The sequence below is a fragment of the Mastigoproctus giganteus genome, chromosome 5, assembly GCF_048544385.1.
Source record: "Mastigoproctus giganteus isolate SK-2022 chromosome 5, ASM4854438v1, whole genome shotgun sequence".
Classification (NCBI taxonomy): Eukaryota; Metazoa; Arthropoda; class Arachnida; order Uropygi; family Thelyphonidae; genus Mastigoproctus; species Mastigoproctus giganteus.
The window spans coordinates 11,131,408-11,151,297 of NC_143579.1; the positions used below are offsets into that span (position 1 = coordinate 11,131,408).

The 19,890-nt window shown below is 38.7% G+C and overlaps 1 protein-coding gene across 3 annotated transcripts in view; it reads left to right on the forward strand.

The window, feature by feature from the left end:
* Positions 1 to 19,890, forward strand: part of LOC150085169 (tectonic-like complex member MKS1) — a 502,024-nt gene that overhangs the window by 287,255 nt on the left and 194,879 nt on the right. For all 3 annotated transcript variants that reach the window (XR_016546919.1, XM_090373059.1, XM_090373060.1), the window contains 2 exons: positions 328 to 446; positions 18,993 to 19,038. Coding sequence is in view for 2 of the 3 variants with exons in the window: in XM_090373059.1 (XP_090229185.1) it covers positions 328 to 446; positions 18,993 to 19,038 (165 nt within the window). In the remaining variant the exon portion in view is untranslated. The remainder of the gene's footprint in view (positions 1 to 327; positions 447 to 18,992; positions 19,039 to 19,890) is intronic.

Here is a 19,890-nt window from a genome sequence, read left to right on the forward strand (position 1 = left end):
AAATATCTTAGTAATATAGTGAAATTTATTCGTTCCAAGGACTTGGAACAAATCACAAAAAAAACAACAACAACGATATGTTATTTGTTTCACATTGCAATACTTTAACAATACCTCAATTTATCCCTACAGATGCAAAATACATTTCCATAATTTTTTCAGTTTTCACCAGCCGGCAAAAACGTACATAAAGTGGAATTTGCGTAAGTTGAGTCGGGGAGTTTCTGTACTAAAAAAAAACAGCTTAATATATATCTGTCAAAAATTTTTAAATAAGTTTAAATGAGCTTACCCCAAATAAATAAATACTGCCTATTTTTTATATAGCACAGAAAGAGATGAAAAAATTCTGCTCTCTGTAAATATTACATCAGCTGGTGCTATTTTTGTGTCTCCAGATTTTAACAGAAATAAGAAGCCTTATTTAGTGCGAAGTAATAAACATGGTAAGTTGCCTTTTGTGACATTTGTATTTTGTTTACTTTGAAAAATATTTTCAATAATTTCCTTGTCATATTTGGAGAATAATTTTACATTAGAGAATGTTTTTCTCTTTATATTATTCTGTTTTTAATTCATTAGAAGAAAATATACCATTTATATGATACTTTTTGCTTATTTATTTGTACTTTTTGCTACTCAGTTTTTGCAATCTTTCTTAGAATCATTAGAATCTTGTAAAAAAAACTCAGCTGTTAAAAAAATTAAATCAATATGAACACCCAAAAATGAAAACCAATTATGTAACATCAAAGCAAAGTTTCAGATGTATCACCAGTTAATTTTTATTGGTATAGGATAGAAAGTCCTATTTATCATCTCTAGCCAATATCAAAATTTCAGTGAAAGTAAAGAAAGCCAATACGAGAACCATGGCAAACTACTAGAAACTTACTGGACAAACTAGTTTGCTGCTACCGCAGTGTCTCTCTGCATTCTTGGTAAACAGATGGTGTGTGTGTGTTGGTATCGGCAGTAGAAGCCAAGAATGATATATTGATTGACACGTAGCGCAACAGACGATAACATCATAGCACTAAGTGATTCAATGACGTTATGATATATATATATATATATATATATATAAAGAATCTTTCTTTCTCTTTCAGTTATTTCATAATGTAACCTAACCTTTAAAGTTAGGTTAGGAAATTTCCTGTTATCTCCTAACCTAAAATTAAGGTCAGATTTTGAAATATAATGAAAAATAAAGAAACCTTTCCTTTTTTCCTAACCTATCCTTTAAGGTTAAGTTAGGAAACCTAACCTTAAAAATGTACAAAGAAATCAGTAATATGGGTTTTTTTAATAGCGAAAACACGAACTCCAATAATATGCTTTTAATAATGAGAAAAAACTAATCATTAAATCATCTGTCATGCCTATGTGTCAATCAGTATATCATTGACACATAGGCATGACAGATGCACCATCTATTTACCGAGAATGCAGGGAGAAACTGCGGTAGCAGCAAACTAGTTTTTCTGGTTAGTTTTCCAAAGTTTGCTGTGGTTCTCATGTTGGCTTTCTTTACCTTAGCCAAAAGTTCTTTTAGAAAGGCTGAGTAATGGAGCATAACCTTTAGAGTCAGGAAATGAGTGATTATGTTACTCACTCATTTCAGCAAATCCATGATTTGATACAGGTGTCTTCCTTCTTTCTGTTACAGCAGCACAACCTAAAAACATAGTGGGATCAAAATTAGTATGACTCATGGTTGAGATATCTATGAACATGATAAATTATGAATCATTGAAATATAACTGTGGGAAGAACCTAAGGTAGATAATGTATTGAACACCACTCATATGAAAAATAAATAAATAATTTTTCCTACATAATTAATATGACATTCTTCAATAGCATGAGACTAAACCTTTAATTAGCTTTAACTTTTATGATTTCATTGGTTAAGATTGTCTGTTGGCAGTATTAGAATTTTAGCATTAGCATTAGCAAGGGCACATGATGCAAGAAAGCAAGCTTAATAGCATCAACCAAAAAAACACACACACACGCCATTCTCATTTCACCCAGCCACTCACTGCAAATGTTTGTCTAGTTCTGTCTTGAATCTGTTTAAGCTATCAACTTCTACGACAGATGGAAGTATGTTCCAGCAATCAACCACCCGCTGGCTAAAGGCAAATTTCCGCACATCTATCCTACAACTGTCTTTCCTCAATTTGAATTTATGCCCACTTCAGTGATTATTCTGAGCATGAGAAAGAATCCCATCAGCATTGAGCATGTTCAAACCATTCAAGGCTTTATACACATCAGTCAGATCACTTTGCAAGTGCCTAGTCTCCAGACATTGTAATTTGCCAAATCTTAAGCCTTTCTTTGTAAGAGCAACTCTTTGTTCCATTGACTAATCTTGTAGCCCTTCTCTGTACATGTTCCAACAGCTCTACATCCTTCTTAAAATGAGCTTTAACTTTTATGATTGTCATTGGTTAAGATTGTCCATTGGCAGTATGATCTATATTGATCTATATTATCTTGTTAACAGGAGAGATTGTTTCTACAGAGATAGGATGCACTTAGATAGAAAGGGTGCAAGAATATTTGCTGATGCTATCAAGGCAGTGTTAGGTGGGTCGGAAAACTGCTAGCTTGGGGTGAGGGATTCACAGACTACTAAATTAATACTAGCCACAGGCAGAGGTGAAAGTGATTTTTCCACTGCTTCTATTGGAATGAGCAGCAGCAGCCTGGAAAGTGAGTCGCTAAGGATCTCATGGACTGCTGGGAGTCATCATGGAACAAGTAAATACATGGGCTGTGTTAGGGTAATTAAGAGTAAGAATAGGTGCATGTATACTTGCATGTACACCAATGCTAGGAGTATAGTAAATAAATTTGATGAATTTGAGAGGCTAGTCAAGACATTAAAGGCAGATAATGTTGGGATATCAGTGACATGGTGTCACACAGAGATAAGGAATGCAGAATTATAATTTGGGGAGTACGGGGTGTACAGAAAAGATAGAGACAGTATAGAAAGAGACAAGGGGTCATGCTGTTAGTTAAGAAACACATGAAATATAAGGAAGTGCATCCAGTTGACATGAGTGGACAGTGTAGTGTTCAGTTAGTTTAGTGTGACACAAGTACTGGAAAAGCAAAATTGAGAGTAGGAGTGTGTTATAGGCCTAATGACTCTGATGAGTACAATAAACAACTATATAGAGTGGGCCAGTAAATCAGATTACCAAGGGCTTCACGTCTGGTGAGTATGGGCTTGACACACCCAGGGTCCTGAGCTGGATATCATCATTCTTCTCTTTCTTGGTGATTTCCTTCTACTTTTGACACACACACACACACTCTCTCTCTCTCTCTCTCTCTCTCTCTCTCTCTCAGGGTAACTCTGAATTTTTTTTGGCTGGTGCAGCATAAGCCTTAGGTTTCCTTGCACCATATAGCTAATAATAATGGAAGATTTTAACTTCTCAGATATAGACTGGAATTTGAGGGTTGGTCACTTGCACACTAGCAAGATTTCTTTGAATTTATTGGATGATTGTTTTCTACAGCAACACATTAGAGAGGCTACCAGAAAGATGAATTCTCTTGATCTAATTATCAGCAGTGATTATTCATGCATTAAGAATCTGCAGAAAAAGGAACCACTAGGTGGCAGTGATCATAGTGTACTGATTTTGGATTTAGTCAAAGATGTTACTACCTGTAGAGATAAAGGGAAGGGTTTTTGATTTCATAAAAGTGACTATAGTGGTCTCAGACAGTTTTTAAATTCTGTACAATGGGACCAACTGATGATGTTACCAACAGCAAATTCTAAATGAATTAATTCAAGGAATTAACCTTGGAAGCTACTAGGCTTTTCATACCACAACAGGTTTAGGCAGGGCCGGATTTACGCATAAGCTAAACAAGCTACAGCTTAGGGCCTCACATTACAAGGGGCCTTGGTCCATCTTAAAAAAAAAATCCTTTTTTAATATTTTCACAGGTGAATTATAAGAGAGAAGAGCCTAATAAATGTTATAGCTTAAGGCCACAACAAGTTTAAATCCAGCCCTGGGTTTAGGCCTAAATGGATGTCAGATAAACTAATGAGACTCATGGGATGCATGTAAATTATCAGAAGACACAGATGCCTATAGTAGATATAAAGTGGTCTGTAATCAAGTAACAAAGGTGGTTAGGCAAGCAAAGGCAGATTATGAGAAATGCTTGGCAAAGAAAAAGTAAAGACTTATGAAAACTCTAGAATTTAGGGGATAAAGCAGATTGGTCCACTTGATATCAGCAGCAGCCTGGAAAACAAGATGCAGGGTATTTTAGAGACTACTGGGAGTCATTGGGTACACGTAAACACATGGATTGTGTTAGGGTAGCTAAGAATAGGAACAGGTGCATTTATATTTGTGTGTACACCAATGCTAGGAGTTTGGTAAATAAATTTGATGAATTTGAGGTATTGTTCAAAGCATCAAAGGCAGATATTGTCATGATATCAGAGACGTGGTGTCACACAGATATAAGGAATGCAGAACTGGAATTTGGGGAGTACAATGTGTACAGAAAGAATACACAGGATAGGAAGGGGGGAGCGGCTATGTTATTTATTAAGAAACACATAAAATCCAAGAAGTGAAGCCAGTCGACATCGCTGGATAGTGCAGTGTCAAGTTAGTTTGGTGTGACATAAGCATTGGGAGATCAAAACTGAGAGTAACAGTGTGCTATAGGCCTAATGGCTCTGATGAGTATAATAAGAAACTGTACCGGGAAATAGAGTGGGCCAGTAAATCAGAGAGTCTTATAATGGGGGCTTCCTTGGACTCAGGGGAGGTACCTATGGACTGGAGACGTGCAAATGTGACCCCAATTCACAAAGGAGGTTCAAAGGCTGACACAAGTAATTATAGACCTGTTAGTTTAACTTCTGTTCCAGGTAAATTAATGGAGGCACTGGTTAAAGAAGCACTGCAGGATCATCTAGACAAGAATTCAGTTATAGCTCAGACGCAGCATGGTTTTGTTAAGGGCAGGTCTTGCCTGACCAATTTGATTGGATACTATGATGTAGTCACAAAAGAACTGGATGCAGGGAATAACTTTGATATTATATATTTGGATCTTAGAAAGGCTTTTGATACTGTTACACATGGAAGTCTGCTGCACAAATTGGAGCAGTGTGGCATTGGAGGCAAATTGCTGCTATGGATAAGGGGATGGTTGAGTGGCAGAAGACAGAGAGTGGTAATCAATGGACACTGCTCAACGTGGACTAATGTTATTAGTGGAGTTCCTCAAGGTTCAGTGTTGGGTCCGTTGTTGTTTTCGGTGTTTATGAATGATATTGATGATGGGATATCAAGTTTAATGTCCAAGTTTGCAGATGATACAAAGGTTGGCAGGGTCGTTAAGGGCAATACTGACGCTATGCTGCTGCAACAGGATCTGGACAGGTTGAACAGATGGGCTGAGAGGTGGCAAATGAGGTTTAACATCAACAAATGTAAAGTGCTGCATATGGGAAACAGTAACCCCAGAGCAACGTATCAACTCTGCGGTACTACACTGACAGTGGTGGAGAATGAAAAGGACCTGGGGGTAATTGTGCAGGCAGATATGAAGTTCTCTGAGCAGTGCAGACGAGCTGCAAGAGTAGCTCATGGTGTCTTGTCAATGATATACAGTAATTTTTCTAGCAGGGATAAGGAGGTGATTATTCCCTTGTATAAGGCAATGGTAAGGCCACATCTTGAGTACTGTATACAGGTCTGGAGGCCTCATTTCAAGAAGGATGTAGAGCTGCTGGAACGGGTACAGAGAAGGACAACAAGATTAGTAAATGGAACAAAGGGTTGCTCTTACGAAGAAAGGCTTAAGTTTTGCAAATTACAGAGTCTGGAGACTAGGCACCGGCGAGGTGATCTGATAGAGGTGTATAAGGCTTTGAATGGTTTGAGCATGCTCAATGCCAATGGGATTCTTCATCTTTCTCAGAATAATCACCTCAGAGGGCATAAATTCAAATTGAGGAAGGACGGATGTCGGATAGATGTGCGGAAATTTGCCTTTGGCCAGCGGGTGGTTGGTTGGTGGAACCGACGTCCATCACTGGTTGTTGAAGTTGATAGCCTAAACAAATTTAAAGCTCAACTGGACAGGTATTTCGAACGAACGGAGGGGTGAAATGGGAGTGGGTTTTTTTTTTTTTTTTTTTTGTTTTTTTTTGGCTGATGCTGAATAAGCTTGCTTTCTTGCATCATATGCCTCTGCTAATGCTAATGCTAATGCTAATTTCAATTTCCCAGATATTGACTGGAATTTGTGGGTTGATCACTCACACACACTAGCAAGGCTTTTGTGGATTTATTGGATGATTGTTTTCTACATCAGCATGTTCAGGAAGCAACTAGAGGGAGCAATGCTCTTGATCTGATTATCAGTAGTGATTCTTCATGCATTAAGAATCTGCAGATAAAGGAACCACTAGGTGGCAGTGATCACATTTTTGCTGAAGTAGGATTTACTCAAAGTGGTAACTACCATCAGGGGATAAGGGAAGGGTTTTTGCTTTCGTAGAGGAGACTATGATGGTCTGAGACAGTATTGAAATTCTATACAGTGGGACCAACTGATGATGTTACCAACAGCAAATTCAAAATACGAAGAATTCAAAGAACTTATTTTGGAAGCTACTAGGCTTTACATACCAACTAAGAAATATTGTTCAAGTTTGAGGCCTAAATGGATGTCAGATAAACTAATGAGACATATGGCAGAGAAGAAAAATGCATGGGATACATATAAATTAATGGAAGCCTATGATAGATTATAAGCTGGTCTGTAACCAAGTCACAAAGGAGATTAGGCAGGCAAAGACAGATTATGAGAAATCCTTGGCAAAGGATGCAAAGAAAAACAGAAAAGAGTTCTTTAGCTATGTAAACTCTACAAGGAAAGTGATGAATCAGATTGTTCCACTGGATATTGATGGTTCAACAGTTGAGGATCCTGCTCAGTTGGCTAACAAACTAAATGAGTATTTTGCATCTACATTCACACATGTGGAGTTATTCAGGAAGGGGAATGCCAGAGGTGAAGTAATCTCCGGCAGTGGGCTAGATGATTTTGTAATCACTGAGATGAAAGTGGAGGAGAAATTGTTGAGGATAAACATAAAAAAAATACCCAGGGTGAATGGGATCTATTCAGTTATATTAAAGGAGGCAGCAAAGAAAGTAAGCAAGATCTTAGCCCTAATTATGAGAGCTTCTTTGGACTCAGGAGAGGTACCCATAGACTGGAGATGTGCAAATGTGAACCCAATTCACAAAGGAGGATCAAAGGCTGATGCAAGTAATTATAGACCTGTGAGTTTAACTTCTGTTCCAGGAAAATTAATGGAGGCACTGGTTAAAGAAGCACTGCAGGATCATATAGACAAGACTTCAGTTATAGCTCGGACACAGCATGGTTTTGTTAAGTGAAAGTCTTGCCTGACCAATTTGATTGGATACTGTGATGCAGTCACAAAAGAACTGGATGCAGGGAATAACTTTGATATTATATATTTGGATCTTAGAAAGGCTTTTGATACTGTTGCACATGGAAGACTGCTGCACAAATTGGAGCAGTGTGGCATTGGAGGCAAGTTGCTGCTATGGATAAAGGGATGGTTGAGGGGGAGAAGACCGAGTGTGATAATCAATGGACACTGCTCATCGTGGACTAATGTTATTAGTGGAATCCCTAAGGGTTCAGTGTTGGGTCCATTGTTGTTTTCTGTATTTATAAATGATATTGATGATGGGATATCATGCTTAATGTCCAAGTTTGCAGACGATACAAAGGTTGGCAGGGTTGTTAAGGACACTACTTACGCTATGCTGCTGCAACAGGATCTGGAAAGGTTGAGCAGATGGGCTGAGAGGTGGCAAATGAAGTTTAACATTGACAAATGTAAAGTACTACATATGGGAAGCAGTAACCCCAGAGCAACATACCAACTCTGTGGTACTACACTGACAAGGTATAAGGTATGTTCGTGTCGGAAGGCAACTGGGATTTCTCCCATCTCCGCGTGTGTTTCACTGTATCGAGGACAGCACACTGTCAAGCCAGAGACTTGAAGTTGGGAGTAATTGTGCAGGCAGATATGAAGTTACTACACTGACAGTGGAGAATGAAAAGGACATGGGGATAATTGTGCAGACAGATATGAAGTTTTCTGAGCAGTGCAGATGGGCTGCAAGAGTAGCTTATGGTGCGCTGTCATTGATATACAGGAATTCACAGGGACAAGGAGGTGATTATTCCCTTGTATAAGGCAATGGTCAGGCCACACCTTGAGTACTGTATACAGGTCTGGAGGCCTCATTTCAAGAAGGATGTAGAGCTGCTGGAATGAGTACAGAAAAGGCAACAAGATTAGTGAATGTAACAAAGGGTTGCTCTTACAAAGAAAGGCTTAAGCATTGCAAATTACAGTGTCTGGAGACTAGGCACCGGTGATTTAATCTGATAGAGGTGTATAAAGCCTTGAATGGTTTGAGTTTGCTCAATGCCGAAGGGATTCTTCCTCTTGCTCAGAATAATCACCTGAGAGGGCATAAATTCAAATTGAGGAAAGACAGATGTAGGATAGATGTACGGAAATTTGCCTTTAGCGAGTGGGTAGTTTGTTGGTGGAACAGACTTCTATCCTTTGTTGCGGAAGTTGATAGTCTAAATAAATTTAAGGCTATGCTGGACAGGTATTTGGAAAGAATGGAGGGGTGAAGTGGAAGTGGGTTTTTTTTTTGGCTAATGCTGCATAAGCTTGCTTTCTTGCATCATATGCCTATGCCTCTACTAATGCTAATATCGATGGTTCAACTGTTGATGATCATGCTCATGTAGCTAACAAACTGAATGGGGATTTTGCATCTACATTCACACATGAAGAATTCTGTAGGGAAGTGGAGGCCAGAAATGCATCAAACTCTAACAGGTAGTTAAATTATTTTATAATAACTGAGAGCAAAGTGGAGGAGAAATCGTTGAAGTTAAACATAAGAAAGGCATCTTGGATGGATGGAATCTATTCATTTCTATTAAGGGAGGCAGTACTGGAAGTAAGTGCTGCCTCCCTTAATAGAAATGAATAAGAGAGGCAGCCCTGGAAGTAAGTAAACCTTTAGCCATAATTATGAGAGTATCCTTAAATTCAGTGGAGTTCCCCCTGGACTGGAAATTTGCAAATGTATCCCCAATTCACAAAGATGGATTGAAAGGTAACATGAATAATTACGGACCTGTTAGTTTAACAATGGACTTGTTAAAGAAGCACAACAGGATCACCTAGATAATTCTGTAGTTATAGATCAGACACAGAAGAGGTTTGTTAAGAGGATGTCTTGTCTGACCAATTTGATCAGATATTATGATGTGGCCAGAAAAGAAATGGATGCAAAAAATAATTTTGATATCATATACTTGGATTATAGGAAAGCATTTGATGCTGTTGCACATGGAAGATTACTCTACAAGTTGGAACAGTAATGGCATTAAGGGCAAGTTGCTGGTATGGATAAAGTAATGGTTGAGTGGGAGTAGACAGAGAGTGTTAATCAATGGACACTGCCCTTTGTGGACTAATGTTATTAATGGAGTCCTCTGGGGGTCTGTGTTGGGCCCATTGTTGTTTTTTGTATTTGTCAGTGATATTGATGAAGATATATTGGCTTTAATGTGTAAGTTTGCAGACAATACGAAGGTTGGTAGAATTGTTAATGACAGTAATACATTATTGTTAATGACAATAATGTAACGACAGTACCCTACTACAACAGAATAATTGAGCAGATTGGCTGAGAGGTGGCATCTGAAGTTTAACATTGACAAATGCAAAGTACTGCGTGTGGGTAGCAGTAACCCCAAAGTAACATACCAACTGTGCGGTACTACACTCAGGATAGTGGAGAATGCAAAAGACCTGGGAGTTAATTATGCTCTCAGATATAGTTTTCTGAGCAGTGTAGACAACCTGCAAGTGTAGTCAATGATATATAGGAATTTTTCTAGAGCGATAAGGCGGTGATTATCCCCTTGTATTAGGCAATGGTCAGGTCACCTTGTGTACTGCATAGTGGTTTTGAGGCCTCATTTTAGGAAAGATGTAGAGCTGCTAGAATGAGTACAGAGAAAGGAAACGAGATTGCTGAGTGGCACAAAGGGTTACTGTTACCAAGAAAGACTTAAGTCCTGCAAATTGCAGCTTCTGGAGACTAGGCACCTGCAAAGTGATCTGATTGAGGAGTATAAGGCCTTGAGTGGCTTGAGCAAGCTTAGTGTTGATTGGATTCTTCTTCTTCTTGCTCAGATTCCACACCTGAAGGGGCATAAATTCCATTTGAGAAAAGGCTGTCATATAATAGATGTGTGGAAATTTGCCAGCATGTGGTTGATTGCTGGAACAAAATCCATCTGTCATTTGGAAGTTGATAGTTTAAATAAATTCAAGGCTGAACTAGACAAACGTTTGGAGTGAATGGCTGAATGAAACAGGGAAGGGTTTTTTTCCTTTTTTTTTCTTTTGCTGATGGTAAGCTTGCTTTCTTGCATCATATACATCTACTAATGCTAATTCAATATAATTTCAGAGATGAGAAAGAACTCCCTACTAAATTGGCAGTGAGGCACCAACACGTACTAATACATGAAGTGATAGAAGAATCTAGGTGGGGTGGAAGCTTCCCTTTACAAGGAAGTGAGTAACCTAGTCAGTCATTTTCTGAACTTAAATTTCAGAAAATGAGTGAAATTAAGCTAGATCAGGTTGCTAGTTTTATTATTTTATATTTCTGATTTTAAAACATAATATCATATGATATTAGTTATTAAGGAGGATATTTTGTGGGCCAGCTGTGATCCTAGAGTGGTGAACACACTCTGGCGTACATATTGAAAAATTGAGTTGCATTTATTACCATTATGATTAGTAGTTGTAGTAATAGTAGTAACAATTGATGCAAGGAAGCGAGCTTATACAACAGCCAAAAACCAAAATAAAACTACTATCTGCTTCTATGACTTATCTAATTCTTCCTTAAATTTATTCAAACTACCTACTTCCACTACACCAGCTGGTAGTTTCTTGTAATTGTCAATTACTCTTAGGCTGAATGCATTTTTTCCTCATCTATCCAACAGCAATCCTTATTTAGTTTAAGGTGTGTGTGTGTATGTGTGTGTGTGTGTGTGTGTGTGTGTGTGTGTGTGTGTGTGTGTGTGTGTGTGTGTGTGTGTGTGTGTTCAGTTAAAGAATAAGAATGCCATCATCATTAAGTTTACTCAATCCATTTAAAGCCTTAAGCACTTAAATCAGGTCTCCTTACAAATGCCTAGTTTCCAAATCTGGTTGCTCTTCTCTGCACTTTTCAAGAGATCCACATATTTTTTAAAATGAGGCTTCCAGACCTGTATACAGCAATGGCTAAACCATTTCCTTGTGCAATGAGGTAATCACCTCCTTGTCCCTGCTGGCAAAGTTCCTGTATATCATTGACAGAACCCCATGAACTGTTCTAGCAGCCTGTCGGTATTGCTCAGAGAACTTCACGTCAATCTCTACAATTACCAAAAGGACTCTTTCTTACTCAACCACCTTGAATGTGGTATATCGCCCAACTGGCATGTTATTCTAGGATTACTGCTGCTCATATATAGTATCTTGTATTTAACAATATTAAACCTCAGTTACCTCCTCAAGCCCACGTTTTCTTATTTTCTGTCATTGGCCACCATATCAGCCTTTGTATCATCTGCACGGAGGAGGAGCAGTAAACCTGGCTCCTCCGTAGCCAGGTGGGAAGGAGCAGCAGTGCATAGCACACACTTCTTGATTAGACTGGGGTTCGAGCCCATCACCACCAAATACGGAGAATGCAGAAAGGTCAGGGAATGACCATCGCATATCCTGGAGCAATATGGCCTTAGTTGCTAATGCTCCTAAAAACCAAAACAACAACACAGTAAACCTGTTATCTCTCTGTACATTAAAAAGTTTTCCTCCTGGTGATATTTATTCGAGCCAATGAGAGAAGAGGGTGCGAGTGATGTGGTACAAGTGGGCGGTGTCACTACAAATGCACAGGTAAATAATTACATAGGTGATTTCCTGATTAGATTTCGATCAGTGCATTATAATGTTAGTATATTAGTATAGTTATGAGAGGGGTGTATAGAAGATTGACTTACTCCGTCATATCTCTACATTTTACATGGGACAAAATGGGAAATAAATGGCATTGACATAAAAATATGTGCAAAGTAGTTGTTCGGTTGAATAGCATCTCACCGCAAGATGTCGAAAGATTTCATTTGAAATTATTGTTACGCAAAGCAAAACATCTAAGGTGTTTCAAAGACATGAGAACTGTGAACGGAGTATTGTACAAGACTTTTCAAGAAGCCACTTGAGCAGCAAGTCTAAGCAATTTGGTCGATCATGTGAAGGAAGCTCTTTCCAAAGCAATTTCAGTAATGATGCCGAGCAGGTTAGGGCATTTTTTTGTATATCTGATATTGGCTGGAGGTTGGCAAATGAAGCAAGCACGGGCGGAGCCCCCTAGTTACTTTATAAATATCTTTAATAAATATTGTGAACAGTAAGGGGCAAGCTGTAAACACTAAGGAACTTCACTCCAAGAAGAGCACTACTTATTAAAAACCGTCCTCTGTCTCCTGCCACTCAACCTTCCCTTCATAGCAATAATTTGCTATTAATGCTACACTACAACAATTTGTACATTAGTATTTTTTGTAGAACAGTGTGCATCACCTAAAATATAAATATAAAATATAAATATAAATATGCAGTTCCTTTGTTAATCCATCATTAATAGCTGAACAAATTATTATTATTATTAGCCATATGGTGCAAGGAAGCCTGAGGCTTATGATGCACCAGCCAAAAAAAAAAAAAAAATTCCAGCGTTACCTAGAGAGAGAGAGAGAGAGAGAGAGAGAGAGAGAGAGAGAGAGTGAAAGAAAATAGAAGGGAATGACCAAGAAAGCAAGAAAGAGAAGATTGATGATATCCAGCTCAGGACCCTGGGTTTGCCAAGCCCATACTCACCAGATGTGAGCTGGTGGGGTTGGCCAGACAGGCTCCCCTTAATAAACCCATGCTGTGATTTCCATATAATTCCATTTCTGTTTAGATGATCCTGCAAATCTTCTTTAACCATTGACTCCATTATTTTCTCTGGAACAGAAGTCAAGGTTTCAGGGCCATAATTGCTTAAACTGCCCTTTGATGCCTTTGTGAATAGGAGAGGCATTTGCACACCTCCCTGAGTGATTTAGCTACCATGTAGGCAGGCAGGCAAGGAAATTGCCTCCAGGTCCTTTAGGGGCCCGGTGTATTTGGCTGTCTCCTCATTTTGTAATTTTAATTAATTAAGTAGGGGCCCAAACATGTTCTTTGCCTCCGGACCTGAAAAAGGGTAGCTACGCTACTGGGTTGAGGGTTTGCTTACTTCTTTTGCTGAATCTTTTAATATAACTGAATAGATCCTATCAGCCACAGATACCTTATTTGCTTTTACCTTCAGCAATTTCTCTTATACTTTCTTCTCACTTCTCACTTATAACAAAATTATTTAGCTCCCACTTATAACTTTGTGCACTTCTAATGTGCCCAAACACTAAAAACTTCTTCACATGTGAATGTAGATGCAAAATATTTATTTAGTTTGTTAGCAATCTGAAAAGGATTATCAATAGTTATGTCATTCATATCTAGTGGGCCAATGTTCTACTTTTTTTTTTTTTTCTGTAAACCCCAAACACGAGAGGTATTAGAACCTATAGTACTTAGTACCGTGCTTGGGTTGGAGGTTGAGAAGACGAAAGAAGATATTTATTGACATTGGACTTGAACTTCTGTAGATTGTAATTTTCAGAAAATACGTATGAAGGAAAGTTGTTCCAGAAAAGGGCAGTTGAATGAATAAATGAGGAAGATGAAAAGTTGGTTCTGTGGGTTTGAAGTTGGACAGAAAAATGGATGTAGGCTGGTGGCGGCACGTGTTCGGACTGTTTTGAAAGAGAGAGCGGGAATTATAGAAGCCAATTCAGAAGAACAGTGCCCGTGGAAGTATCTGTAGAAGAGGCATGCAGCAGAAACAGTGCGTCTATGAGAAAGCGAGTGGAGAGACTCTGTTAGAGATGAATCATTAATTAACCTAACTGCCCTCTTCTGAATGGAATCAAGAAGCCTGAGAGAGGTTTTGAGGCACCACCCCAGATGTGGGAACAATATTCCATGGCAGGGCGGATTTGCGATTTATACAGAGTGAACAGCTGTTTGGAAGAAAAGTAACGCCGAGAGCGAAAGAGAAAACCAAGTTTTTTAGATGCAGAGAAAGCAATATTTGTAATGTGCTTGTGCCAAGAGAGAGAGAGATTAGAAGTCAGGGTAATCCCCAAAAGAGATATATCATTTTGCCTAGAAATCGGAGTGTCACTAAAGTTAAGCATAGGAGCAGAAGAATCCTTTTTGCGAGATATAAGACAAGACTGAGTTTTAGAAGGGTTGAAATCAACTAAGTTGTCTTTGCCCCACTGCAGAATTACCTGAAGATCGGCATTTAAGGAATTGGCAGCAGATTTTCGAGAAGTTGAAGCTGATTGAGCAGAACAAGATTTCTCAAAAGGGAAAGTTGAATGCAATGTGCTATCACCGGCAAAACTATGGATAGGATTTCCAGTCAATGGAAGAAGGTCATTAATATACAAGAGGAAAAGAGTGGGGGAAAGAACTGAACCTTGGGGGACACCGGCATTAGTGGAGAAGTTAGAAGACAGAGAGCCATCGACCATCACCCTCAGTGAGCGATCAGAGAGAAAACTGGATAACCAATTACTAAAAATAGTTGGCAAACCATAAGATGGAAGCTTGTTTAGAAGAGCTTTATGCCAAACACGATCAAAAGCCTTTGAGATGTCAAGAGCAACTACTTGTGTTTCACCGAACCTTTCCATTGAATTAGTCCATAAATGGGTAACATAAGCCAAAATATCACCAGTGGATCGACACTGACGGAATCCATACTGGCGATCGTTGATCAGACGGAAGGTTTCTTGGTAGTTTGAGTTGGCGGTTAATTGATTTCTCCATTACTTTAGAAAGAGTAGAAGTAATTGCAATGGGACGATAATTGGATGGGAGGGATTTGTCACCCTTTTTAGGAACTGGCTAGATATGAGCAAATTTCCAAGCAGAAGGAAAAACAGCTTTGGAATAAGAAAGTGAAAAAAGGCGGCAAAGAATTGGGGTACGTTCAGGAGCACAGGTTTTGAGAACAAGTGGAGAAATACCATCAGGACCTAGAGCTTTCTTAGCAACAAGATTCATCAAAATCCTTCTGATATCCTTTTGACGGAAGACCACAGGAGGCATTGAATGGACCATGTTAGGAATGGTGGGAGCTGTTTTACCAAGATCATTAATACATGAGCTGGAAGAAAAATAGGATGCTAGCAGGTCAGCTTTATCCTTGGCTGAAGTGACAACAGAACCGTCTGGTTTGGACAGAGGTGGGAGCAGAGATGGGCAAAAGTTGCGGCCAATAGCTTTGGCAAGAGACCAGAATGCTCGTCTACCATTAGGGCAAGCAGCAAGTTTTCTACTCTTAGCCTGTTCAAACTCTAGTTTGGACTGATTAATAACTGCTTTACAATTGTTGCGAGCTTTGGTGTAGGCAGAAAATGAAACTGAAGAATTAGAAACCAGCCACTTACGATATGCAACATTCTTCTCTTGGACAGCCTTAGCACATTTATTGGAAAACCAAGGTTTAGATAAAGGACGAGATTTTAAAGTGGAGTGTGGGATAGAGGATTCCATTCCTGCAAGAATAATTTCACTGACATGATCTGAGCAAACGTTGACATCAGAAGTTTTGAAACTGTAATCCGACTAATTAAAAGAAGAAAAGAAGTCTCGCAGGTCATCCCATTTTGCATTCGTGTAATGCCAAACAACACGAGGTTGGGAATAGCCATGAGATAAAGGTTCCATTGGAGAAGAGACAATCATCAAGTTGTGATCTGAAGTGCCTAAAGGATCTCTCACTTCAACCGTGTACTTAGAAGGGTTGTTTGTGAGAAAAAGATCAAGCGTATTGGCTGTATGATTAGGATTGTCTGGTATTCTTGTAGGTAAATGAATAATCTGTGCTAGGTCATTAGTAATTGCAAAAGCCTCAGCATCTCGACCTGCTGGGTCGGTGTGACTAGAAAACGGAAGCCAGCTGGAGTTGTGAACATTAAAATCACCAAGGAAAATTACCTCACCATTAGGAAAGTTGGACTGAAGGAAGTCAAGTTGCAAAGAGAGGAAGTCAAAGAGCTCCAAGTGATTAGTGGAGTTTGGAGAACGGTGGAGACAAAAGATGAATTTTACACAATGAGGTAGAGAGATTTTAAGCCAGAGAACATCAAAGAGAATAGATTCCAAATTTCCAAGTCTCTGACAGGGAATATCAGAACGGACATATGCACAAGTACCACCTTTGAGGTGTAAGGAATCACACAGCGAATAATTTGGGCATCTGAGATGAGCAGTAGTTGAATCAACGGATAACTGAGATTCTGTCAGAAAAAGTACATGGGGTTTGGCAGACTGCAAGTGAAAATGGACATCGTTAAGATTAGAATTGAGACCATGTATATTTGTGAAATGAATTATGAAGTGCTTGAATAATTTCACTGACATGATCTGAGCAAACGTTGACATCAGAAGTTTTGAAACTGTAATCCGACTAAGGAAAAGAAGTCTCGCAGGTCATCCCATTTTGCATTCTTGTAATGCCAAACAACACGAGGTTGGGAATAGCCATGAGATAAAGGTTCCATTGGAGAAGAGACAATCACCAAGTTGTGATCTGAAGTGCCTAAAGGATCTCTCACTTCAACCGTGTACTTAGAAGGGTTGTTTGTGAGAAAAAGATCAAGCGTATTGGCTGTATGATTAGGATTGTCCGGTATTCTTGTAGGTAAATGAATAATCTGTGCTAGGTCATTAGTAATTGCAAAAGCCTCAGCATCTCGACCTGCTGGGTCGGTTTGACTAGAAAACGGAAGCCAGCTGGAGTTGTGAACATTAAAATCACCAAGGAAAATTACCTCACCATTTGGAAAGTTGGACTGAAGGAAGTCAAGTTGCAAAGAGAGGAAGTCAAAGAGCTCCAAGTGATTAGTGGAGTTGGGAGAACGGTAGAGACAACAGATGAATTTGAAACAATGAGGTAGAGAGATTTTAAGCCAGAGAAGATCAAAGAGAGGAGATTCCAAATTGCCAAGTCTCTGACAGGGAATATCAGAACGGACATATGCACAAGTACCACCTTTGAGGCGAAAGGAATCATACAGCGAATAATTTGGACAATATGAGATGAGCAGTAGTTGAATCAACCGATAACTGAGATTCTGTCAGAAAAAGTACATGGGGTTTGGCAGACTGCAAGTGGAAATGGACATCGTTGAGATTAGAATTGAGACCACGTATATTTGTGAAATGAATTAGGAAGTGCTTGGGAGGTTTAGATCTTTTTTGCAGATAAGCTTGCTCTATTAGTTTGACAATTCATGGTGTATTCAATAGTAAGAAAAAGTGGGTGTGACATGCTCTATGAAGTAATGAAATTTTTGGATATGGCGTACATGTGGTAAGAATATACCCAGATCCTTGACATAATGTGGCCTCGACAATGCTCCCCGCATATACACTACTCGGACTCCCTCCAGTCACTATCTGGCAGAGTAGAGGTAGCAAGATTATACACTAGCTGATCCGGAAGCCTCCTAGAGAGTTACCAATAGGTTTGGTCCGGTGTACTAACTAGCGGCCGGCCTGCGAACACTGCTTTAAAGCTGTACCCTCGAAATGTAAGGAATATTGGATCTCGCCATGACATTCATCATAACCTCAAAAGTAATTAATCATACTGCATGATGGAAGAGAGAGGGAAGGGTTGGCCGGAACTTAGCTCTAGAGACTAAACATGGGTTCCACCACTTCAAGCCTCCAATAAGCAAAGTGGTGGTATTTCACCGGTTGATGAGAGTCATCTACCATCTAGTGCTGCCTGGTAACATAGAGGGGCGGCATTCCTCCATGTAGTGTGGGCGCCACACCTCGACCCCTGCTTACGTTGGTTCACACCTGGGTGGTCACCCACCATATACTTGTGCATGGAGGTTGTACCGAGTATTACTAACAGTCCCACTATCGTGAAGGTGCAAGCACTATTACTTATTATTTGCCTTAGTGGCCACCAGATGGTAAATATTGCTGTGCTATATTCATGTGTGTTGTTTGTTAGCCATCACAGGATTACACCACACTCAAGGTGGTTGATAATGAAAAAAAGCTGATTTAAATTTTTTGAGTGGTGCAGACAGATTGCCAGAACCGGCCATGGGGTTGTAGTAATATATTGGAAAGTTTCGTGTAATGGGTGATTATTCCATTGTAAAAAGCAGTGGTTAAGACACATTTTGAGTACAGCATACATGTTAGGAAACCTTTTTTTTTTTTCTGTTTTACAGATGAGATGCACATGAGGATGTAAATTTCAACTGCGAAATGATGATGAGTGAAGGGGACATAAGATTTTTTTTTTGCTTAAGCTACATAAATTTCATTCCTTTCATTGTTTTACCAGTACTAATTCTAAATCTGTTTTGCTTTGTAAAATGTTAACATATAAAAGTTTTACTATAGAAACTTTATATTGGTAAGCAATTGTAAATCGATTGTGTAGGATTGAAATAGCATCAGTTCTATAATTGTTTTAAAAACGAACGGTACACAAAATTCTGTTAGCAGCTTTAATCTTTTAATTTACCTTCTTTATTTTCATCTAAAGTTTTTTTAACTAAAAACATTTGTTGAGACCAAAGTTTTTATAATCTATTCCAGAAGCATTTCTCTCTCTCTCTTTTTTTTTCAGAATTGTTTGAATATTTTATAGAGAATGCATCAAATCACATGACTGAGTAAGTTTTTATTTTAATTTTATTTAAAATACATCTTAGTGCTTTTTATATATTGCATCAAAGTCATCCCATATCAGTTGCAGTGATTTTACACTCAAATTAAATTTAAGTCAATTAGCTGCATCATGCGCAATGGAGAAAGCCAGATATTCATATGCAGTATTAAAAGTGTAATGGTGCAAAACCCTGAGTTAGTAGAGTGAAAATTTGAATTTCCTCTGTGCATACAAAAATTTTTAAAATTGGAAAAAAAAAAACCAAAAAAAAACCAATATTATTCATTTCTTTTTTTATATCACCTTTATTTTCAACCTTTTCTTGGATACAACTGGAAAAATCCATATTCTGTAATAAAAACATATTTTAAGTCATTTTTTGAAATTAAACTCCCTTTAGACTGTCGCTTTCTGTGGCACAAAAAATTGTGGCTTTCTTGCACACTATATTGCTAATGCAAATACTAATAGCAGCATTTGTTGAAATGGGAGAGTGCAAGAAAGCCACAGTTTTTTGCTGCTTCAGCTAAAATCCAGTTGACCTTTGAATTTCCACAAACTGTCAGGCTCATCTACATAAATAATATTGATGATGGTATATCAAGCTTAATGTCCAAGTTTGCAGACGATACAAAGGTTGGCAGGGTTGTTAAGGACACTACTGATGCTATGCTGCTGCAACAGGATCTGGAAAGGTTGAGCAGATGGGCTGAGAGGTGGCAAATGAAGTTTAACATTGACAAATGCAAAGTACTACATATGGGAAACAGCAACCCCAGAGCAACGTATCAACTCTATGGTACTACACTAACAGTGGTAGAGAATTAAAAGGACCTGGGGGTAATTGTGCAGGCAG